We start from the raw sequence: 25374 nt of genomic DNA, 5'->3' as shown, positions 1-25374 counted from the left end.
GAACCTGGAATTGAACCTGGTACCCTGGTGCTGTGAGGCAGCAGTGCTGCCCCAGTGATTGCCCATCAAATTACCCATCCACTTACTCAATGGAAAGAAAACAATGGTGTTAAATAAGTGGTTAATCCACTAAACCTTGTTAAACACCCCTCTGAAATTGGACATGTCAAGTAACACAGTTGCATACATAATATCTTGCTGCTCTTAAGTGTTTCCTAAGTGAGATTTCACCTGTTGTACTTGCTTAAACAGCAAGCGATTGCAAATGACACAGTGACCAGTGACATCCTCCACCATTGCCAACTCAAACCATTGCCTGTTACCTTCCATGTTGGAAGGTGATGTCTGCTGAAGAGTCTGATATAAGAGGAATAGTTCGTTTTACTCAGATACCCTTGAGGTAAAGAATTTGTAAGGAAAGAATTTCATTATCTCTTCTCAAAAATCATTTGAGTCTGATTTGGCTCTGGAGATGTTCCTTTTGAAGATTATATTATGGGTAGTAGTACTTTGACACCGACCTACATAACTGCTGAGCTACAGCTGTTAGTGCTGTATATAAAACACTCCACTGTGTTTAAGCATGTCACTTTTCTCAACTTCTTATAATATTTAGATAAGAAATCTGTGGTTCCTCATTTTCTGTAAATATTTGGGGGGAAATGTATGACACTTAGAAATATATTGTCTAAGATGATACTGGGACTTCCTAACACAGAAAAGGTAATAACTAATCCCTCATGTGCCATGTTGTCGGCTTATGCTTGCAGTGGATTATGCTGTGGAACAGGCTCATCAGGGAGTGTTCTTCAACCAAGGCCAGTGCTGCACAGCAGGATCACGGATCTATGTAGAGGAGCCAATCTATGATGAGTTTGTCAGAAAGAGTACAGAACGTGCACAGAGGAGAACAGTAGGAAACCCTTTTGATCCTGCCACTGAGCAGGGCCCACAAGTAAGACTTTCTTAAGCAAAACAAACAAAAAATGGTTATGTCAACATTTGTTCACTTTTATTATTGATAATTTTGAATACACACTTTAGTTTCTTAGAAACTTTTGACATAGCCCTGTGCATCGGAGTCAATCAAGAAACACTAAAACAAACATAATAAGCCACTGAAAGATACAGTTCAGATTAATTTTAGTAAACTGTACTAGTATTACTATCTAATTCTGTGTGGAGTTTGCACATTCTCCCCGTGTCTGCGTGGGTTTCCTCCGGGTGCTCCGATTTCCTCCCACAGTCCAAAGATGTGCAGGTTAGGTGAATTGGCCATGCTAAATTGCCCGTAGTGTTAGGTAAGGGGTAAATATAGGGCTATGGATGGGTTGCGCTTCGGCGGGTCGGTGTGGACTTGTTGGGCTGAAGGGCCTGTTTCCACACTGTAAGTAATCTAATCTAATCTAATTCTAGAGGGAGAGTGACTGTAGATTTGGCCTTACATTGTACAGTTTCTTATGTTCTGGTATCAAGTTGAGTTTATTATGATGGAAGTTTGCTCATTGTTGGGTATAAGACTAGCTTTTTTTGATGAATTATAAGGCTGGGGTTATACTGTACTGTCTTTAAAAAGCTATTTCATGGGATGCGAACTTAGCTGACAAAGCCAGCATTTGTTGCCCAACCCCATTTCCTCTTGAGGTTGTGGTGGTGGTGGTGATGGATGTAACGGTAGTGGTCGTGATCGTGGTGATGGTGGTGATGATGGATGTGGTGGTGGTGATGGATGTGGTGGTGGTGATGGATGTGGTGGTGGTGGTGATCGTGGTGGTGGTGGTGATCGTGGTGGTGGTGGTGATCGTGGTGGTGGTGGTGTTGATGGTGATGGTGATGATGATGGTGGTGGTCATGATAGTGATGGTGGTAGTGGGCTGCCTTCTTGAACCACTACAGTCCACCCACCATGAGGTTCAGGTTTTTAATCTGGTGACTATTCAGTGTATTATACAATTGGATATTTTACAGTATGATATAAGCTTACTACGATGTAACTTTTTTTTTAACTATACAGATTATAAAATTGCATTTGCTGTGGTACACAGCGACCAACTGGGCTCATAATGGATTTTGTTTATCTTCAGATTGACAAACTGCAATGTGATAAAGTCCTTGAACTTGTACTAAGTGGTATCGCTGAAGGAGCAAAGCTTGAATGTGGTGGCAAAGCATTGGGGAAGAAAGGATTCTTCATTGAACCTACTGTATTTTCAAATGTCACAGATGACATGCGGATAGCGAAAGAAGAGGTACTTGACTCGATTCTAATTATTTCCAGTACCAAGTTTATGGATTATATCATTCAACAATAGACTTGGAAATGCTATTTTACTGTTAACTTGTATTTTGATTCTGAGTATCTTCATTTATTTGTTTCAGATTTTTGGCCCAGTTCAACCAATCATCAAGTTTAAAACTATGGAAGAGGTTGTGGAAAGGGCTAATAAGTCTCAGTTTGGTCTGGTAGCTGCAGTCTTCACCAAGGACATCGATAAAGCATTAACGGTTTCTGCTGCGATGCAGGCTGGGACAGTCTGGTAAGGAACCACAATGTGAGACAACTCTCTCCTGAACTCCATCACATTTCTGAATTATTTTTCAAGGAAAAAGATCATTGATCAAAGATCAGACCAGAAGAAAACCACAAAGACAGATTTCTTAGTAATTTAATTTAGAGGCTGTATAAGGTGGGTGGTGTCAGACACTGAACTGACCAAATCAGATGAAAGTGGGTAAAGTTTGCAATACTATGCTCATGGATTAGAACCACTGTCACAGGAGCATGGACTGTCAAGCAACTCGTATTAAGCAATAGTTCTACATTGGGAGTAGAATCTTACAAAATGTGACAGATCAACATTTTCACATATAGTCATACAGAGTCATAGAGTCTGTTTTGACCTTATTACAAACTTCAATAGACAACAACAATGAAACAAGTCCACATCTACAAAGGTACCATTACCAATGTACACTAGCTACTTTGCACAATAGAGAGACAGGCCATTCAGCCCATCATGCCTGTTCTAACTCTTTCAAAGATCCATCCAATTAGTCCAATGGTTCTGCTCCTTTCCCAAAGTCCTACAAACATTGGCTCTTCAACAGCATATCAAAGCACCTTTTTGTCAGTTACTATTGAATCTGCATCTACCACTCTTTTTCAGGCAATGCGCTATAAATCATAAAAACTTGATGCATAAAAATCTTCTAATTCCCTTCCAGATTTTCACAAATTATCTCAATTTTGGGTCTTCAGGTTACCAAACTGTCCCCATCTACTCCATCTAAACCCTTTATAATTTTCAACACCCCCATTAAATCTCCCCTTAACTATATGGACTCAAAGGAGAACAATCCAAGTTTCTCCCATCTCCCAATATAACTGATGGCCTTCTACCATTCTAATAATAAAACATAATGCCCAGAAGTAGAGACAAGTCTCTAATTGAGGCTGATTTCTAAAGCTTTATCATAACCTCCTTGTTTCTTTACTCAGTGCCTCTATTTATAAATAATGTGGAGGTGCCAGTGTTGCACTGGTGTCACAAAGTTAAAACTCACACAGCATCAGGTTATAGTCCCACAGATTTATTTGGAAGTACAGATAGACAATCCTTTATCTGAAATTCCAAAATCCGAAAAGCTCCAAAATCCAAAGTATTTTTCCTGCAGATTTTATCTCATTAATAAGGTGGTTTGGCGTGCAAACAGTTAATGCGACACCACACCCACTCCACCCATGTCACTCAGTGGTGTGGCCCAGCACTGGCAGGCATCAATTCTGTCTCAGTGCGTGTAGTAATCACAGGTGGGTCTGCTGTTTGGTAATTTTTAAAAATGTTACTATGAAAATGTCGATTAATCTGAAAGACAGCTGGTCCTGAGGATTTTGGATAAAGGATTGTCTACCTGTACAAGCTTTCGGAGTGCTGCTCACTCATCGGGCAGCTAGTGGGGCTGGATCATAGGGCACAGAGTTTATAGTAAAAGATCAACTGATGCGATGTTTTGAACAAACCTAGATTGCTGTTAAGTCTTTAATCACTTAGAATGGGTCACAGCTTTTGATTCATTAATATGTACATCCCAGAACTTCTTTCAGTTATATTCCTGAGATAACCCATGGTTTTATAAAAGAAAGTGACATCTCAGCAGAGACAATGCTTTAAAGTTGTGAGGTTAGAGTCTATCTGTATTCCAACCGTGAGTCAGACTGGTTCAGTTTCCAAAGTAGGAATTTATAATGTCACGTGGACTGACTGCTTATAGATTATGTGCTTTTCTGAACAACTTAGAATGTATCTGCAAATGCAATTCACCCCATAGAATTCTATAAATTCCAAATAAATCTGTGGGAATATAATCTGGTGTTGTGTGATGTTTAACTCTATTTATAAAGGCAAGAATCCTGATTGATTTTGTTATTAAGCAGCTTTTCTGACAACTCCTCAAAGATACGATAATGTGAAGTTTCCAGACTCTCTCTTCCTGCATGCTCTTTAAAATTGTCCCTTTTAGTTTATGTTGGATCTACTCATTCTACTTTCCAAGATGCATCACTTCACACTCTTCTGCAGTAAATCTGCCTTGTGCCTGCCCATTTCCACAGTCTGTCCATGTCCTTCTGACGTCTGTTACTAGCTTCCTATGACATAGTTTATTCCAGAAATATATCCAGTTATCTACTGAAAGTAAGTACAGGGAATGGATGCTGAACAATGGATTCAAGCTGTCCAATTCGGTTGATGTGTTGCTACATCACTCACTGCTTTTGCAGCTTGCCAGTCCCTCTCAGACTCCAGTCTGTTGCTGGCACAAAGCATTGCACAGCCTCTTGCCTCAGATGGTTTCCAGCCTGCTTACCAGTGACTGTTTTAGTGAGCTCATTCCGTTATTACAGTCAACGTTTTGGAAGGAAAGAATATTTATTTAAACAAAACATATCAAAACTCAAACACTCATTCCTGAGCAATGTTGAACATGAATTCTATCTTTCGTTTTATTCAGGATCAGCAATTTCTAGATGTGGAATATTATAAATAAAAATGCTCTGTCATGAGTTGGAGCACTCAATGGAGGTTTCTTTTGTACAATCAGGTTTATTTATGCTTTTTCAAGTTTTACTTCTGGTGAAATACGACGGCTTTAGTGTATTTTGGGCCTTGTCTAGTGAAATGAAATACGTGTAGGACAGAAGATGCTAACTGGTAACTAATTGCAATATTTTGTGTCATGCTGAACTCCAATCTGCAGAGTCCCTTTTTCACAGCCAGGTCATTGATAAGGAATTACAATTGACGTCAGTGTCTCTCAAATGAGGAGGGCAAGTCAATCAAGGTTCCCTCTTTTGAGTTCCCTCCATCAACAAAAGGCGACCATAATGTTGGGCAGAGCCTGTGATCTTCCACATCTTCTTTGCAATGGACGTAGAGATTAACTGTGTTAGGCTCCCCCATCATTGAGGACAGGGATATTTCTGAAGCCTGCTGCTCCACTGAGATGTTTAATTGACCACCACCAGTCACAATTGAATACAAGGCTTAGATATGATATTGTGGAATTGTTTAGTCCTGTCTAATACTTGCACTTTCTGCCATTTGGCATGCAATCAGTCCTATTTTGTAGCTACGCAAGATTGACTTCTCATTTTTAGGTATGCCTGGTGCTGCTCCTGGCATGCACTCCATTGAAGCAAAGTTGATCCCCTGGTATGATGGTAGTTGTAGATGGGCAATGTGACAGGCCATGTGGTTGCAAATTCTGCTCGAAAGGTGTGACACTGGAAAAGAACAGCAGATCAGGTAGCATTCAAGGAGCAGGAGAATTGACATCAATTCTCATGTTCCTCGGACACTACCTGACTTGCTGTGCTTTTCTGGTACCACACCTTTTGACTCTGATCTCCAGAATCTGCTGTCCTCGCTTTCTCCTCGTCACTGCGAATTCTGCTGTTGATGACAGTCATTGTGCCTCATGGATGCTCAGTCTAGATCCGTTCAAATTTAGCATGGTGATATTGCCACACAACACAATAGAGGGTATTCTCAGTGTGAAGATGGGAGTTATTCTCCTCAAAGACTGCGCTACTGTTGATGATGGACACTGAAGCCACCTATTCAGAGTACATGTTGTGCTCTTGCCACCCTCAGTGAACAGAAATTACTGGAGAAACTCAGCAGATCTGGCAACATCTATGGAGGGAAAGCAGAGTTCAGTGACTTTTCATCTGAAACCTCCATGCTATCTGTGCTCATCTAATTTCTGGCCTCTTCCTAATATTTATTACTCTACCATTAGTCGCCATGCCCTTCTGTTGCACATGCCTCAAGCTCTGGAAATCCCTTCCTACACCTTTTCTCCTTTAAAATATTTCTCCCTTAAAATATTCCTTAAAATCTACCTCTTTAATCAAGCCTATGGACATTTGATCTGATGTCTCTTTAGCTAGCCTGGTGTTGTTTTATTTTATAATGCTCCTATGAAGCATTTTGGTTAAAGGCACTATATAAATATAACTAGTTGTTGATGTGCACCATGCCTGTTTGAGATGAAGTGTTAAAAGTCATAGTCAATTTGAACCTCCTTGGAGTTCAAAACTTAATGCCAGGACTGCAATTAATTGTACAAGCAAGTGTTTTAACATTCACAGAGAGACAGATTGCCTCACTCACACCCGCGGAGGCAAAGAACATTCTAATCAATTAGGAGACTGACAGTTTTAAAAATCACTCATTTAAAAAACAACTCACATTTGCTCTCTCCAACATACATTTGTGCCTCTTTTTCAAATGGGGTCATGTATTGTTCATTGGTGCATTTGTTGTATTTGGATCAGAACTGGGTATCAGTTTGATTGTGGTTTCAATGTGTTCATGTGATATGACAATGGATTTTGATGCACTTGGTGTATTCACATTACAAAGAGAAACTTACAAAAGGCATTTCCTTAAAAAAATTGGCCACACTTCTGACAGGTCTTAGCGTATATGCATGCATTTTATGTACATGAAATTCTGGAGGCATATTTAGTGGGGCTGATAACATCAGCCCTCAAACTTGCTAAAAGTATGCTCCAAATTGACTTGTATTTTAAAAATCCTGGCTTTGTACCAAGGAATTTCAAGCAGCAGCAATTACTCCAAGAGCTGAATCATTTGCACAAAGGTAATTACTGAAACAGGACAACTTTTCATTAAGATAGTGGAGGAAGAGTGGAATATGACATAGTTGAAGCTTTGAGTTTTTATCCATTCTGAATGATTTCAATTCTGTCTGATCTTTTAAGGTTGTGTTGCCTCTTTTCCAATCTGATGAATTTTGTTCATCTGTCACAATTCATTGTCATATGTTGCACATCAAACCCTAAACCCTCTTGTGAATACAGTTAAAAATCATCCCTTATGCTTGTTTTTCTTCACTCGTCTCGCAGACTTTAGAATTGAGTGGATTTCTTTAAACAGTAATTTAATTCAAATTAAATTCATTCTTCTTTTATTGCAGGATTAATTGCTACAATGCCTTAAATGTCCAAAGTCCCTTTGGAGGATTTAAAATGTCTGGCAATGGAAGAGAAATGTAAGTAGTTTTATAGAGTTGGGTTTCAGAACACTGTGTATCTCACCAAACTCAAGAGTGCTGTTTTATTTCCACAAACACATCTTCTGTTAAACTTCAAAAAATTAAACACCGGGGAAGAAGAAAACAGAATTCCTCACATTTGCAAAGTGTTTTTTAAAAACCCGTTTTCTGATTTCAGTGTCAAAGTATAATTTTAGTCAACCATACAATGTGAACGTGCTATTTATCTCTTTCGTTCTCTTTCTCTCTCTCTCTCTAGGGGAGAGTATGGGCTAAAGGAATATACAGAAATCAAAACTGTAACAGTCAGAATTCAACAGAAGAATTCTTAAGGTTGTTGGGGCTGATGTTTTGTACATGGACCCAGTGAATCCATTCTGTGGTCAGCAGGACAAACGTGCACAATGGTGGGTTGTGCAGTATACGGTTGAAGCTTTATCTTATCAAAAGTAACAAAAACTATACTAGTGAATGTATATGTAACACAAATACTGTGTATTTGAGGAAAATACAATAATCTCAGCAGATTCCCCGAGTGCATTCATTACACATTTCCCCTCAAAATCATTTCAAGCCTTATGGAATCTGTCCACTATGGAGATTTAATAGACTGGGAACATTTCTAGTGTCACTGGAACTGATAGCCTTGTTCTGCCTCTATTAACACTTTGAAAACTGCCATAGAAGCTAAAGACCCCGGTTAAAAATCAGCGTGTGCTGTGAGCTGGCTCAGATACATGAAGGAGGGGAATAAATTGAAGGGTGAGGTCAGCCTAATGTTCACATCCTTTCAGTGACGCAGTGTAAACATCAGTTTAGGCCCACACACTCTCTTAGACAAAAAAGGTACAATTATGCAAGCGAATCATAAAATCAAGTGTGTTCTCATTTTTCTGATGCTTGGGGAAGGGTGGGGGTGGGAGGCGGGGGTTGAGATATGGTGAGGTGGCTCTATGGGTTACCCAAATATAAATGTGTAGGTATCTGGGCTGTACACTAGTTGATTCTGGATATAAGTTTGCTAGCTGAGCTGGAAGGTCAGCGAACAAACTTACATCCAGGACCTCAACTTGAGCTACAAATCTTCTCAAAACTCGTTAACTGGTTGATTCTCATAGCCAGCAGAGAACTGACAGTCTGCCATTAGCTGCAAGAATTCAACGTTTAAGATATAAATTTGCACTGGAACAATTTTAATCTGCTGCTGTCACCATTTACCTCTAAGGACAAGGGAAGCCTCGGATTTCCCAGAGTCAGTCTCACTTGGGAAGGGCAGCACAGGAATCCCCGAGTTTGTGGGGGGGTCCATATCCATCGTCTGAAGGAATTCTCTTTAATTATGACCTTGGGAATGCCTGTGCACCCCCCATGAGTCCAATATGAGGTTTGAAAGTGAGGGTTTGGCAGAACTGGTAGGTAGATTACCTATATTGGTAATCACGATTTACATAACATCTAGTATTTCGAGGATTGAACCAGCCCTTCAGTCCAAGAGCCACAGCAGTGTTTATACTTCACATGAGACTCCTCCTGCCCTTCTTCCCTCAACTTCATCCACATCTCCTCCTTTTTCTCTCATGTGTTCAGCTCCCCTTAAACATATACCCGACACAATATATATCAACACAAGCTGCTCCCTGTGGTAGCCAGTTTCACACTCCCAGCACTGCCTGAGTGAACCAGTGACTCCTGGATTGGATTTATTCACAACTTTATTCTTATGGTGCTGATAGTGTTCCCATCTCATAACTGAAAGCTCTCTATCTGGTCATCCCTCAGCCTTCCCTGATCCAGCAAAAGGAATTCCTGTTCATGTTTTTTTTTCTTAATAGGAGAACTTTAGCAGTTCAGGTGTCTTTATAATATTTCAATGTTAAAATATGTTTTCATTTCAATTTTTCAGCTCAGTGCTGCAGGACAATTTTTCTTCTGCTCTGCCCAGCCACTTGGGGCACCCTGGTGTGAGCCAGAAACAGTGTGGGCAGCACCCATTCAAAATATACACAGGAAGCTGGGCAAAGCATTTATAGTGGGTTCAGGAACAGTAAGAGTAAGTGGATAAAAATTCTAACCTCCCACAATACCTACTCGCTGCCTCAAACAGCCCCAGGAAATTCAGGACCAGGATCCAGTTCTGTACTGGTTGTCAGAGAGCAATGTTAGATTGTGCAGCTCTCTCCTCCTCCCCCAACCTTTTATTGTATTCTTCCAGCAGATGCCAGCTGTTTTAAGCAACACCAGGTTAAAAGCAACTTAAAACAACCAGTAATAAATCAGAAAGTGCTGGAGGAAGAAACTGTATGGAGAGGGTAGAACAGAGCTAGCATTTCCATGCTGTGAAGAAGTCATTGAACTCAAAGTGTTAGCTCTGCTTCTCATACCAAAGATGCTGGCAGACCTGCTGAGTTTCTCCAGCAATTTTGGTTATCACATTTATGCTATCCAATGAAGATGACTTTCTCCAGTCATTATGTGTATTGGCGTAAGAATTAAACACGAAAGGGCTTTCACTGTTGTTACTTCAAGTTTAAAATGTTTTTTGAGCATTGTAAAACGTCTCCTGGAATACCAACTAGAACTGCATTTGTTTATGTCTAATACAGAAAGCAGCCCAGTTCAAAACTAGACCCAAATTACATGGGGCACTAATATTAGGCAATTTCTTTGGCAAATCTTTGTTCTCACTTATTTCCATAATGGCAGCTTGGTAAGTTACAATGAATAACCTCCTCACTTCATTTGGCTATAAACAGTGCTCTTCTCTGAATACAGAGGATATCCTTGTTATCTCTCTTGCTAAGGGAAGGTAGATTTGATAAAGACAATGCCCTTATATATGTGCCATGTCCTCTTTCTGTGTTGTCTGGGACATTGTTACATGTTACACCATTAACTGTTGAGTGTTATCAATATATGGAATAACTCTTGGGCCTTAGTAATATTGAGCAGCTCAATACCTAGGCAATGTTGCAGTGTAACACGAATCACTTGATGTTGTATCAGACATTAGACATCAATGAATCATTTGGAATTTTTGTCTGCTATTTAGTGATTTCAACACAAGTATTATCACCCTTTTAATCATTATGATTCTGAACAACAAAAATAAAGGCATAGCAAGAGGCAATCTGCAGCTCATAGCAGAGAAACAAAATCTCTTTAATCAGTCAAAAGGTCTGAAAATGAGGTAACTGGTTGGCAATAATAACAAAGAATGTATCGTATGAAGTGAGAGGATACCAAAGTAATTAGGAACTTATTTCAACTCTTGAGTGGTTAGTCTAGAAATTGCTTTTGGTGATATTAGCAGACTAATAATTAACAAAAGTAAAAGGATATAGCTTTGTCCAATATTTTAACATAGGCTTTAATCAATTTAAAATAAAAAGTTAACATTTCTATTAAACTAGTACGTAGAGGAATTCCTTAAGCATTAAGCATTCAACCGTTAATATCACAAACAGTCATTTCAAGGCTTATGTATGTTTAAAATATTTTGTTGTTACAATATAATTACCATGATAAAAACGAATCCTTTTATTATATTTCATACTTCTCAATCAACACATATGGAAACTGAGCATTAATTTGATAAATTATCACTATTCCTGTTTTGTTTTTCCATTTCTATGATTTAGGTCACCTATGGTTGATGTCACAAAAAGCAATAATGTATAAATCCTTGCATTTTTATACACTGACTGCAAATTTCTTCTGTTAACTGTACTGCAGTTTTGAAATCATGTATATACAATTATGTACTATGAAGATATAAAGATATTTTCTATACTGTTTTTCATTAAAGAAAGAAGACACATTTGATATTGGAGTCTAAGAATTATGTGAAACAATTTCACTAAAAATCTGCTGATGTTTTAGAACAGAGTGTCAGCCGTGTTGTGTTGGTTGTGACTAGATTGTGTATACACAAAGTCCCTGCCTAGGAATCTATTTCCTGGCACCTGGTCAAAAACTAGTTTTCATTCTCCAGACACTGCATACAACAGGAATACAGGACTCCCAAAATCAGTGACAGGCATCTTATGTTTCCCTATTTACCTGTCTGAAACAGGACTTTATACTTGGAGCCCAATTCATCTTCCCTCTCTGACACATAGACTAAAATCAGACAAAAATGGAATGACTACACTTTGTTCTGGCAACTGTACCTGAATACATGCCTCTCAGTATTTAGACCTGAAAAACCTGCCAATCGTGAAGACCCCACAGGCAGTTTATAATAAAATTACCACATTGGATCCATCCAACTCACTATTATTAAGAGTTTTTGTTCTAATATATAAAATTCCACTAATTGTTCAATATTTTAACTTCTATCGTACTAAAGGTACAAATAATGTCAATGTTGACAAACCTGCATAAATATTTGGTTATAAGAATATATCCAGAAAGACAACTGAACATCTTGGCAATTCATTTGACAGCTAATAAATGTTTGACTATGTTACAAAGTCTGTGAAAAGTCATTATTATTTTTTAGTGAGGCGTGAAGCAGTTGAACACATCCATCTGAACGTGTAGCAGATGTGGTGACATCACAGCAATGACACTCTACACAGCAATGACAATCTACATATATGTGTGCAGTTAGTTATACAAAGGTTTGCCTATCCCCTTCATTCAGTCCCTTTGACTCCTTCTGCCAGAGAGATGCTAAAGCTCCCACTGCAGCACTCATTCATTTTTCAACGCTTTCAAAATTTTAACCTCCACTAAACGGAGTGGAAAATTATTCCACACATTGATTCTGTGTGAAGAATTTCTCAACATTAGCTCTAAAATTGCCTTTTGTTAGTTTGGGCCTGTAACTCCTATCAAAATCTAGTGTAATATCAGAGGTTACTTTTCCTACTTCTTTAAGACAGAAGACCTCTATAAGGATATCTCTCCAACACCACCTATGTTTGGATGAAAACTTCAGGTTATTCCAATCTCTCTCTTTAACTCAATGTCAAAAAGTGAGGAACATCTCATGCCTTTTTAATCTGTCTTCAGCATTTAAACATCTCTCCTGTCTCTAAGTGATCAAAATTGGATACAGTATTCAAAGAGGAATCAAATCAGTACATTGTAAAGTTTGATTCCTTTCACCTGAGTTGTAGTTAATTGTTCTATCTATGTAGTTAATCATTTTCATTGATTTCAATGACTAAAGCTCTAAATTGGTTGGACTTGTAAGTTTCCCAGCTTCATCTTTAATCATTTCACACTGTCATGGGGTATCTGTGTCACCTATTTTTTCTTCCTATGTGCAACATTTGTCTCAGTTTAATTGAATTGTTCTGCCTTCTTACACATTTGTCCAACTTATTCTGTAGTTTCTGTACTGCTTCACTGTTTGGTTTCATGTCATCTTGAGTGTTTTCTTTCGAACTTCTGAACTCCAGGAACTTACAAATTGAAGAAAGTAGTGTCCCCAGCTCCACTCTTTGAGGCAACCCATTGCCAAAAATCCAAGTGCTGGGAAATGGATAAAGAAAGCCCGCCGTTCGAGAGGCTGGGACAGTCGCATAAAAGTGGACTGCACAGATTTTGGGAACAGAACTAGAGATAACAGTACAACCATATGGACAGAAAAAAAAGGGGAAAAGAAAGTTTCTTTAGCTTGAGGAGAAACCATAAACACAACACACTAGGGTAGATTGAGGCAAGTCCATCAAAGTGTATTCATGCTGCTGCCAATTAACAATGTTTACAAAATGTATCAAGAATGCTCACATTTAACTTCAAGCCAATAAATCATTATAATGAGATTGTAGATCATAAATATAATTTTGCATTGTCACGTTTTGTAAAACATCAAGCATGACTTTGATAAAATAAAAAAGCAGAACATTGCGGATGCTGGAAATCTGAAACAAACACAGAAAATGCTGGAGAAATTCAACAGGTCTGGCAGCATCTGTGAAGACAAACAGAGTTAATGTTTCAAGTCTGGTGACTTATGGTACATCTGATATGGTACTTCTAAATTATTCTTTGATCTTAATTATTATAGATAGTAGTAAACAGCAATTTATGCTAGTGAGATTAGTTTTGACTAACCTAATTTTATAAACATTTGTTTCATATTCCTCTCAACAAGTGCCTCTCAACAAGTGTCTTAGCAAGCTCATTCTTCCCCAGAATCTAAAAACTGATAACTTCCATCAATTATGCTTTAAATTAGCATTGTCTAACTCCTATTTCCTCATTTTCTTCCTCTGCCCTGCTGCTGTCTACAATTTAAGTCAAGGTTTCTCAGTTAAAAAGAAGTCTTTATAAGACCTAATTTGGTCTTGAAGACTCAGGGGAGTAATAGGAACCTATGATAAATGTACACATTTTCCACAAAAGCAAACCCGAAGACTAAAGGAGCCAAGCTAAACTGGTCTAGTGTTGATTTAAATGATTTTTATGGCAAGTTTATTTCTTAACTGATTTGTGTGCACTGTCCAACACACTTGTATTTATCACAATATGTATCTGCTCTTCTGCCCAGTTTTATATTCTGTTCTGAAAATGAGCGTTAAACATTGCTCAATTGTAGATATTCAAAATTGAACAATCAGATTAGCTTTGGATGAGCTAATATAACCTTTTCAAACTGTTCGCAAATATATATTAATGACTTGGAGGAAGGAAGTGAATGCAAATTTGCAGATGACACAAAAATAGATTGAAAGACAGGTTGCAAGAGGGATACAAACAGTGTACAGAGAAACATTTATAGGTTAAGGAAGTGGGCAAAATGTTGGCAAATGGAACATAATGTGGGAAAATGTGAAGTTATTCATTTCGGAAGGGAGAACAAAAGAACATGATATTATTTCAATGGGAAAAAAAACTGCAGAAAACTGCAACACGAAAACAATTGTAAACAAGTCTTGTAAACTTGTAAAAAAAGTACTTGTAAACAAAGCACAGGAAGCCAGCACAAAGGTGCAGCAGGTAATCCAAAGGCCAATGGAATGTTGGCTCTAGTTTTGAGGGGGTTGGAGTAGAAGGGTGGGGATGTCAGACTGCAACTGTACAAGGTGGGGAGATTATGGCTTTGTGGTACTATCGCTGGACTGTTAGTCCAGAGACCCAGATGATGTTCTGGGGACATGAGTTTAAATCCTCCCATGGCAGATACTGCATTTGAATTCAGTAAAAATCTGGAATTAGGAATCTTATGATGACCATGAATCCATTGTGGGTTGCTGGGGGAAACCCCATCTGTTTCACAAGCGTCCTTTAGGGAAGGAAACTGCCATGCTTACCTGGTCTGACCTACATGTGACTCCAGACCCACAGCAATGTAGTTGACTTTTAACTGCCTTCTGGGCAATTAGAGATGGATAAATGCTGGCCTAGTCAGTAATGCCCTTGTCCCATGAATAAAGAAAAGGTTTTGTTGAGACCACATCTGGAATACTGTGAGCGGTTTTGGTCCCTTTATTTATTTATATGCTTATCTATCTTCTCTTTATCTATTGACATCCCCGCCTCTGTGGTAGTGCAGGAGGATCCCGATTTATGAACATCCTACTTACGTACACTCTTACTTACAAATGCTGTTTCATACAGGGATGTAATTTTAACGCAAGCATTTCCTTTTGAATACTCCTTCATATTGTCCTGGGTTGTGCTTTAACTTCCTTACGAATCCACTTGCGAGTGGACTGTAGAACAGAACCAGTTTGCAACCCAAGCAGTGCATGTACTGATTAAATGCCAATTATTCAGGAATTGAGTAAACAATGGCAGCATTATCATATGTGCAAATATGGCTCCACATCAGAGTGTATACTAACCTAGTTCACTCAGGTGTTTAGGCACAGTAAAAAATGGAAGCATGGACCTCTTCCTTGGGTTATCCATTGACTCAGTACATCGTCATACTAAACCACAGTTTTATTCTTCACTTTAGATATAAAGACTCATTTACTTAATCTGTTCAAATCTTCATATTCACTTCCTCTTCATCCAAGATCTTATCAGCTTATCTCCCTCATAGACAAACATTACTTTATCTCTCAGACTCAGAAACAATCATCTTCCCTGGTGCCAAATCCAATCTCTATCTTTCCATGATCCATAATCATATTCTGTCTCCTTTCCATTGATCCTTTTAGATTCCCAACCATATCCATCAGCCATGCATCATTGTATCTTCTGGTGGATCAAGGAAATATAACACTGAAGGGCAAAATATAAGGATATAGCAATGGGAAGGATAAAACAGAAATGGCCTATTGTCTAGAAAGGAGAAAGCCAGGAAAAATAGATGGACAAGTGTTCCACCGGGCCCAATGAGTTTATCCAGTGAAATCCTGAGTTGTTCAGAACCAGAGATGTTCAAAATTAATTCGTGCACTATGTTAACTGATATCAGTTGAGATTATATTAAGATTATTGTGATCAATGTTTGTGTTGTTGGGTTAGGAAGTGAAAAATTGTCGCGGATTTCCATTTTTGAAATTTCAAAAATATACTTTATTCATAAAAAATATCTTTTTATGCATACGTATTCACTAAAGCAGTTCAATTCTGTACAGTAGCATATGAGGAAACAAACAAACACTGGAGTTTGACTCTATCCAACAAACAAACCAAAGACATGACTTACTTGTTCAAGATTATATTTACATATATTTGAGGGGAACGGACCACCATTTAACTTTGGCAAAAAGACCTCAGACTTCCCCACTGCACCTTAGTGGCAGCTGCCCCAAACTTTAGTGCATCCTTCAGCATGTAGTCCTGGACCTTGGAATGTACCAGTCTGCAACGCTCGGTCAAGGTCCACTCTTGGCTCTGAAAGGCCAATAAGTTTTGGGTAGACCAAAGAGTGTCTTTCACCGAGTTGATGCCCCTCCAGGTGCAGTTGATGTTTGTCTCGATGTGTGCCCCAGGGAACAGACCATACAGCACTGTGTCCTGCATCTTGGAGCTGCTCAGGACGAACCTCGTCAAAAAACCACTGTATGTTTCTCCACACTTCCTTTGCAAGGGCACATTCCAGAAGGAGATGTGTAACAGTCTCTACCCCTCTACAGCTGCTTCGAGACCAGTGGAAATCTAGGCCAGTAATTATTATAGATTGTACAATTTAAGAAATATAGGCACAGAGTTGAGTTTGATTGAGATTCCTGTTGCAGTTATAAATCCTATGTTTAGTAACTGTGAAAGATCACAACAGAATAAGGGGTGCTAGGAGGAACTATATCATTGTCAAGTGTCAATTTCCTTAAGAAATGGAAGGGAGAAAGTTGACAACAAAACAATAAAACTGTAAAAATGATACATAAAAACTTTTGTTCCTATTAAACTTACAATGCACTTTATTTTAAAAATGTAATTCTTTACATTATTTAAGTATATTTCAAAATTTCTTTTTATTTAAATAATGTCCATATTGCAGTGTTGTTGTTTCTGAGTCAAAAGGTTATGAATTCACAACTCACTCCTAATATTTAAATATGTATTCTAGGCTGACTAGCCCCACTTTGTTACAATTTGTTGACTTGTGGACATTCCTTTGTTAGTTAACATCTCATAACCTTTCATTATTTTGAAATTATCTGCCAGACATTTTGTCCACAACTGTGCAAAGGCCATGGCTTCAGATTTCTTTCCAAAATTATAGCTCTGCCTTCATTCCTGTGAATCTTCGTTACAACCTATCCAAGTTTTTCCTGTTGTCGGGTAGTCAGGTTGTACACAGCACCTTAACTGTATGCAAACCAACAGCTTGCACAGATTCAACTTCACCTTATTGCTTTGAAATTCACATACCAATATCCTATTTGCCTTTTGGAATTCATTTTGTTCAGATGTCCTCTGAAAGGTTTGCGCTTTTACACTGCTGGACCTATATGCCTCACGCTTTGACAAGGCTTAAGGTTTCAAATACTTAGCCTTTCACTAATTTTTTTTCTAAAATACACAGGATCACTTTCTTTCTCATTAAACTACATCCTCCACCTATGACATATTCCACCTAGCAGCTCTGGTCTTTCTGCAGTCTTTATATTCTGCCTTGTTATATGCCTTCTCCCTTTATTTACTGTAATAAGCAAACATTAGAATCATTCTTATTGTGGTGTTTGAATATTTTCACAAATGGAAAACAAAACGTCTTCTAATTCCCAAAGTCACATCACTATCCACATGTTACCAATCTGAAAAACATTAATTTTCTTCTGCACTTTGTATCCCTTCGCCATCCCTTTATCCATGCAGTCACACTTTCTTGAAGTAATTAGCCTCGATTCAATTTGTGTAATAAGTCTCTTTTATGGTAATTTACCAAATACCTTCAAAAAATGGTAAACAACATTCAACGTGTTGTTCTTATCTATGCATTTTGTGGTTTCCTTTACAAATCTGCAGACTGTTCCTTACTGGCTCATGCCTTTCTAAGTATTCATTAGCAATAATGCTAAAGGCACCCTGAGAGTTGCTGTGCTTCAGGCACCAGCTCATTTTATTGTGGGCACGCAGGCCTGAGGATCAGTTTATGCCCAATGCATATAGCATATCAAAATATAAACCTGATGGGCTTTGATGGTTTGAGGCCTACACACAGACAGTGCCCAAATGTCAGAACTAGCTCCAGTTTTGATTAAATGAGAAGACTTTCCAATATTGCATCAAGGAACCACAAGCAGCACCAATATAAAACAGATGGTGATTAGGAAGATTGTTACCTTAAGTTGGATGTTTGTTAATGCTACAGTGTCATTATTGATGTATCCTTTAAACTGACTGGCTTAACACTGCTGTGATTGGCTAAGACAACTCTGACTCACCATGTTACATTCTCCAGCACGGATAGGGAAAGGAGGCAGGATGTGAACCCACTCCGGCAAGAATGGGAATCAAATCCGATGTTGTTTACAATCTGACCCACACTTGCCATCCAGTCAACTGAGTCAAACTGTCCCTAGTGAGTATGAGCAGCTGTGGCAGATAGTGATGATAGAGGCTCCAATTTTCTTTCCATCACACGGCTGACCAGGAATCTTGCCCAGTTTTACCTCCTGCATTTGGTGTATATTCACAAGTTGATTATCCACCTGTTTGTTCAAGTAATGACCTTTCTTGACCATCAAATCCTGAAACGGGGCTTGAAGTTGGAGTCTCTAGCTCAGAGGTTGGGGCGCCCACAAGACCTGTATCATTTTGGTCTTGTTGAATAAGTTATTGAAATTAATTGCACTCTCTTTGGAAGTAACTTGCAGTTCCTCTGTAACAATGTTCATTGACACAGGGAACCTGTCAGCATCCAGCCAAGGCTGTTACAGTGAACATTTGAGGAGAATGATCAAGAAGCCTTCAAGAAGGCAGGGACGACATTTACGACAGCCTGACAGAAATGTGTCAGTGAGGATTTTAATTGGGTACCAAGATGGTAATGTGCGATTGATTCATGCCTGTTTGTAGTCATATAAGGCAGATTGTGCTGCCTGCTAATTTACATGATAGTGGCAGGCAGCCCAGCACTAAGCAATTTGTTTCCAAGTCAGGATGGTGAGTAGCTTGGAGGGGACATTGCAGATGGTAGCGTTTCTGCTGCCCTTGTCCTTCTAGATGGAATTGGTTGTTGGTTTGGAAGGTGCTGTCTAAAGATCTTTGATGAATTTCTGCAATGCATCATGTGGATAGTACACACGGCTGCTTCTGCATCAGTGCTGGAGGGAAACAATGTCAAGGGTGGTGGGTGGACTGTTTCATACTGGAGATAGTCATTACCTGGCATTTAAGTGGCACAAATGTTACTTATCATTTTTCAGTCCAAGCCTGGATATTGTCTAGGTTTTGCTGCATTTGGACTGCTTCAGTATCTGAGGAGTCCCGAATGGTTCACAATCATTGGCAAACATCCACATTTCTGACTTGATAGAGGGAAGGTCATTAATGAAGCAGCTAAGATGGTTGGGCTTAAGACACTACCCTGAGGAACTCCTGCAGAGATGTCCTGATCTTCTGGCGATTCTTTCATTTTTGTCTCATTGTAATTTTATAACTGCCTTTGCTGACTAACTACCTACTTCTCTGTCCCTGTGACAGTGCTTTATGCTTCCCTATGTATGAAATACTATTTTGTAATATCTTTATCCTTGGAATTCTTTTATCTTATTGCTTCCTTTTCATTTTCCATAAAGTTTGCTGAGGTTTATTCTGGGTGAAAGTGAGGACTGCAGATGCTGGAAATAAGAGTCTAGATTAGAGTGGTGCTGGAAAAGCACAGCAGGTCAGGCAGCATCCGAGGAGCAGGAAAATCGATGTTTCGAGCAAAAGCCCTTCATCAGGAATGAGGGCTAACCTGCTGTGCTTTCCAGCACCGCTCTAATCGAGACTCTGAGTTTTATTCTGCATTATCTGTAAAGTATTTATCAAATGCCTCAATATATATATTACGTATCCATAGATCTCTTGCCTTTGCTCTGTTCTCTTCACTGTCACTCAGGATACCTTGCCAATCTCATATTTAAATATCTTCCCCAATACTTTGTCTTTACTTCCATTAAGCTCCATCTGATTCTGTTAATGTGAGCTAATTTCCAGTTCTAAACTATGAACTTGGATTCCAATTTTCTTCTATGTATTTTCAGTGTGAAGATAATTATGGTATACTCACTGTTTTAATAGGGTTTCAACAGCTCATTTTGCATCCTCAACAAGTTAATTTATATAGCACATTTGACATACAAGAACAGTCCAAGGCAGATCACAGAGATGTGATCAGACAGAAACACACAAAGGAATTGATGTTAGAAGGGTGTGGGACCAACATTTTGTCAAAGAGGATGTTGTAATTTTTTAAAAGAAAATTGTTACAGATGAGTCATAAAGGATGAGAAAGGAGTGAAGAAGCTCAGGAAGATATTTCCAAGTCTTGGGATTCAGACAGCTGTCAAGTGACTTCAGGTTTTTATTCAACGGATCAATGACTAAACTTACAAAGCATAGTCACGCTGTGACCTCAATCACAAAATCCAATTTCCACTCGGAAATGTTTGACATTATCATCAGCATTCAAGATGAAAAAGAGGGAAGCCAGTGCAAAGGGTAACTGATTGTCTTCAAAACAATTGCTCTGCTGAGATACAGTCACAATAACATCTTGGAAGTCTCCAGTTTGAAGGTAATCCTGCCAAGGACAAAACTAGACAACAAAGTAGAAAGAGTTTTTAAAACAAATTAAGTTAATTTGTTTTTTAAATTGTTCTCACCATTATTATAATGTTAGCATTCCAATTTTCAACGTTGTACCATCCGACATTAATTATTTATCAAGCTGTGTGTATGTTTCAAGCTTCATAAAAACAAAGCAGTTATCAAAATAAAACTCCTTGAGTTATTGGAACATTCATGCACAAATAAATATTGAGTTTTATGTAAATTCCATGAAGTACGTAATGGGGATAAAACTGGAATCAACAAAATTACCTCAAAGACTCTCATAGTTCATAGGCATGACCAGAATGGTGTAACAAGATAAACCAAAATGCTTCTCTAGCTTTTCTGGTTCAGTTCCAAGTTTCATGCATTCTACAAGGTATCCCTGGAACCATTTAGCACGTTGACCTCCAGAAGATTAGTGACTCCTCATTAATTACAACCAAAGGTACAAAAGATACACTGTTTATTTTAGAAAATATTTTGCAGTGACTGTGCACTGTTGAAATAGTTGAATTTTTTTTTAAAAATCTATTAAGACTGACATCTCCAATGTTATGAGATGGGATATTAACAACACAGCCCAGATCTACACATCAAATGAGGGGTACTTGCAGAGAGCATGGGAAAGGCCTGCCTCAAACTGCATGTGTTCCATTCACTCGCCATGTACAGCACTTTCACAGACTGAGCTGGGGATGGGCCAGATTTTGAGTACAGGAAGCTCTGTCATGACTGAATTGCACCTTTGAAGTGTAAATCACCAAGATAATTTTTCTTGAGGAAGCATTTCTGCTAAATTCATGCATGAGAAGTGGTTTTACTGGCTACAGATGCACCAAAGAGCATGCGATTCATTTATTTAGTCTGTAACTGTAATTTGGAGTCAGCTGCTGTTTATGTTTGAACTGATCCAATCTAGTACTGCCAAGATACACATCCAATAATCTGGATCATTCTTTTCTCTTCTTTAAGCATGTCAAAATTCATTTGGTTCCCCTTTTTTCTCCACTAAGGTCATTTTTTAAAATTTATCATCGTTTTCTGGGGTTCATTGCTCCAAATTTTAAAATACCAGCTTTAAAAGGAATGCATAGGAATAGGAAATAATTCGGCAGATTGGTTTTTGTTGCTTAATACCTTTGACATCACTGAAAACAAACCTTTGAATAGAAAGAGGTTGAAAAGTAAAACTTGCCAATCAGAATAAATGAGTTAATGAACAATAATTATTGCTCCTTTCATGACTTTCAGACCCCAAAGCTCTCTACTTGCCCTGGATGAGTGCAGCTCCAACACCTTCAAGAAGCTCAACACCATCCTTGGCAAAGCAATCTATTTGGCTACTACATCCATCACTTCCACTCCCAATGCACAGTGCCAACAGTATATGCTGTACACTTTAATAACTCAAGAAAACTTCCCTAACAGTACCCTTCACAACACAACAGACGTATGGGAACAAAGGGCAGTTTGCATGTGAAAATGAACTTCCCAAAGAAGTGGTGGATGTGGGTACAATTACAACATTGAAGTGACATTTGGATGGATACATGCATAGGAAAGGTTTGGAAGGACATGGGCCAGGAGCAGGCAGGTGGGACCAGTTTAGTTTGGGATTATGTTCGGCATGGACTGATTGGACCAAAGATTCTGTTTCCGTGCCGTATGACTCTATGACTATAGCACCACCACCTGCAAGTTTCACCCTTTTTAAAGATCAGTTTCAGGATAGCCCAGAACAGTCTACATCATCATGCAGACTGATGTATTTTAGGAAAAATCTCTTGTTTCAATTTATCTGGGTGTTTGCTGACAGAGGTTAGTTTAATTGCAGTTTGGATCTCATGTAGTTTGCAGGTCATTGAACCAAGTTAGCCAAAATAAATGCCAGTCAGAAAAGACCCTTGCTGTTTATGGAGTAAGTTACTAATTCCATTACTAACCACACAAAGGACAGGTGCAGCTCGTGCTCAGGTTGAGTTTTGTCTACATCGTGGCTGGTGGGAGAATCTACAATGGGCCACACAGTGTTTTATTGTAAATTAAAGTAACCAGCACAATAGCTTGGAAGTATTGGAAAGTAATGCAACAAGAACAAAGGACTGAGGTCCCCACAGGCAAAGAAAGAGTAAATAAGAGTTTTACCTGAGAATAGCTGGATCTGAGGATAATTCTCCAGAGAACTGTGGCATACATATGGCAGGTCACTAGATAAATCAATAACTATAAGACTTATGTGTCTTATAAGAAAATTCTTAGAGGAAATAAATAGTAAATCTGAGAGCATAACATTGTAGTTCTAGACCATATTGTTAAGCTAATAGTATTTGTTTTGTTTAGGCCCTTTCTATACAATAGATTTTGTTTCATTAAAAAATAGGTGATCTTGTGGCACAGTTCTTGGTTAAAACAAGATGCTTGGAAGTATTTTTCAAGGTTAATTGCCCTTAACCAGATCATGTGAATCCCCAACACAAGACACTGCGTGCATTCCTCTTGCATGTTACTTTTTTAGAGTAGTAACGTAAAACATAGGACAGCACCTCATTTTATTTTAAAGAAAGTGATTAGATAACCAAGCTATTCAACTGACAGCTGCCTCATTGGGAAAATGTGAGGAATGGCCGTCTGTGCTGCTGATGGAATATAACACATCGATGTCTTCTCGCTTTTCAAAAGGAATGCTTCAGACCTTTGTGAGGCTTTTGCTGTGTGCCTTTGAATCATGAATGGGGCCACAGACAAAATGATTCAAGGTTTGCACTTGCACGCAGCTTTATTTGTGATCTAAAGAGGCCTGCTGTGAATGCAGTGTAAAGTAGCAGATTGATTTTTTTTAAAAATCGCAGCACTACCTAAAGCAAATGGCACTGCAATGAGCCCGAGTGCCAACATCAACAGAGCTTCACTGCAGCACCTCATCCACTTCAACAGGATCTTAGGGCAGATTATTCAGAACCTGTTCCAAAATTCTGTTGCGGAAAATAATATGCAAATACTCCTTTCAGATTCGAATGTTCACAGGCTCGAGCAACCAATCAAGTTAAGTCGAGATAGGAGCTGTTTTTCGGTGCCACTGTACTAATTGCTTAAGAGGAAATACATGATAGAATACATTGTGTCAAAATAATCATTTTATCACTTACTAAAATTGTAACAAAAGTGACGTAAGATTCTCTGGTTTGAGCCCTACCCAACTTCTTCATAGTCGGACGTCACACAACACCAGGTTATAATCTAACAAAATCATGAGCTTTCAGAGAGCTGTTCCTTCATCATGTGACCTGATAAAGGAGCAGCGCTCCAAAAGTTTGTGATTTCAAATCAACCTGTTGGACTATAACCTGATAACGTGTGACTTCTGACTTTGTCCACCTCAGAGCCTCCACATCATAACTTCTTTACGCAAAGGACAGTGATGATAAATGCAAAAAAAAGGGGGCTTCCTGATCAGAGGCAATCTTTTCGGAATTATTTTCACCATTCATAAATATTTTGATTTTGCAACAGAAATCTTGCTCGCGTTGCCAAGTCACAAATGTAAGGGACATTAACTTCATTCAGAGAGTTAGGCTAAGGAGTAGGAGATAGGCTAAGGAATAGCAAAAAGATTTAAGGTAGCTAATTATTGTGTCACGACTGTTCACAACACAGGTTGCAAGCAGGCATACAGGATGCTAAAGGTGCAAAATGTATTTGGGTTGCAGTCATTGTAAAATTGCTGGACGTTGTGAAGTTAAAGAAAAATGAGGAGACATCTACAAATAGAAGATGGAAAGGACTCCCTGACAAGATGCTTCTACACATCAAACCAGCTTCTTAGCCATGAAATCTCCTTGGGGAAGCATAAACATGGAACAAAGCCTGAGGCCACTTTTCAGAAAATCTTCACAAAATGCCTCTTTAACACCTCCATGCAAGCCTGCAGGAATTCAGACATCTCACCCACTGCAACTACACCATAACTTACACCTTTGAACGTGAAATGTTCTCCCTTGGGAAATTTGTCAAGTTCACACTTGAAAGGTTAAGGAAATACATGCTCAATGCTTTCAGATTTATGCCTTTAATAACAAACCTGGAAAACAACAACTTGCATTTTCATAAAGCCTTTAGGGAAATGAAACATCCCAAAGCACTTCATAAAATCATTATCAAAAAAAAACTTGACACTGAGCCTCATAAAGAGATATTAGGTCAGATGATCAACAACTTGCTTGACAGTATTTTAAAGGAAGGAAACGAGGCAGAAGAAGATTAGGGAAAGCATTGCAGCACTTAGAACCCAGGCATCGAAGAAGAAGTAATTAAAATCAGCATGGAGAGAAGGCCAGAACTGGAAAAATCTAGTTTTCTCAGAGAGCTGGAGGAGGTTACAGATAGGGATGGGAGATGGGGCTAAGCTAAAACAGGATTTGTAAACAGGAATGGGTGGCACAGGGCACAGTGGTTAGCACTGTTGCCTCACAGCGCCAGAGACCTGGGTTCAATTCCTGCCTCAGGCGACTGACTGTGTGGAATTTGCACATTCTCCCCGTGTCTGCGTGGGTTTCCTCTGGGTGCTCCGGTTTCCTCCCACAGTCCAAAAATGTCCAGGTTAGGTGAATTGGCCATGCT

The 25374-nt window shown here is 38.8% G+C and overlaps 1 protein-coding gene across 1 annotated transcript in view; it reads left to right on the top strand.

Moving 5' to 3' along the window:
* aldh1a2 (aldehyde dehydrogenase 1 family, member A2) overlaps positions 1 to 12057 on the top strand; it is a 73375-nt gene extending 61318 nt beyond the window's left edge. The window contains 5 exon segments of the mRNA XM_072565014.1: positions 771 to 955; positions 2085 to 2249; positions 2380 to 2537; positions 7504 to 7578; positions 7841 to 12057. Of these exon segments, the coding sequence (XP_072421115.1) occupies positions 771 to 955; positions 2085 to 2249; positions 2380 to 2537; positions 7504 to 7578; positions 7841 to 7913 (656 nt within the window). The 3' untranslated portion in view covers positions 7914 to 12057.
* The last annotated feature ends 13317 nt before the right edge of the window (positions 12058 to 25374 follow it).

The sequence above is a fragment of the Chiloscyllium punctatum genome, chromosome 48, assembly GCF_047496795.1.
Source record: "Chiloscyllium punctatum isolate Juve2018m chromosome 48, sChiPun1.3, whole genome shotgun sequence".
NCBI lineage: Eukaryota > Metazoa > Chordata > Chondrichthyes > Orectolobiformes > Hemiscylliidae > Chiloscyllium > Chiloscyllium punctatum.
Note: the sequence above shows the minus strand (reverse complement) of the source record. Positions and strands in the feature narration are given on the sequence as shown.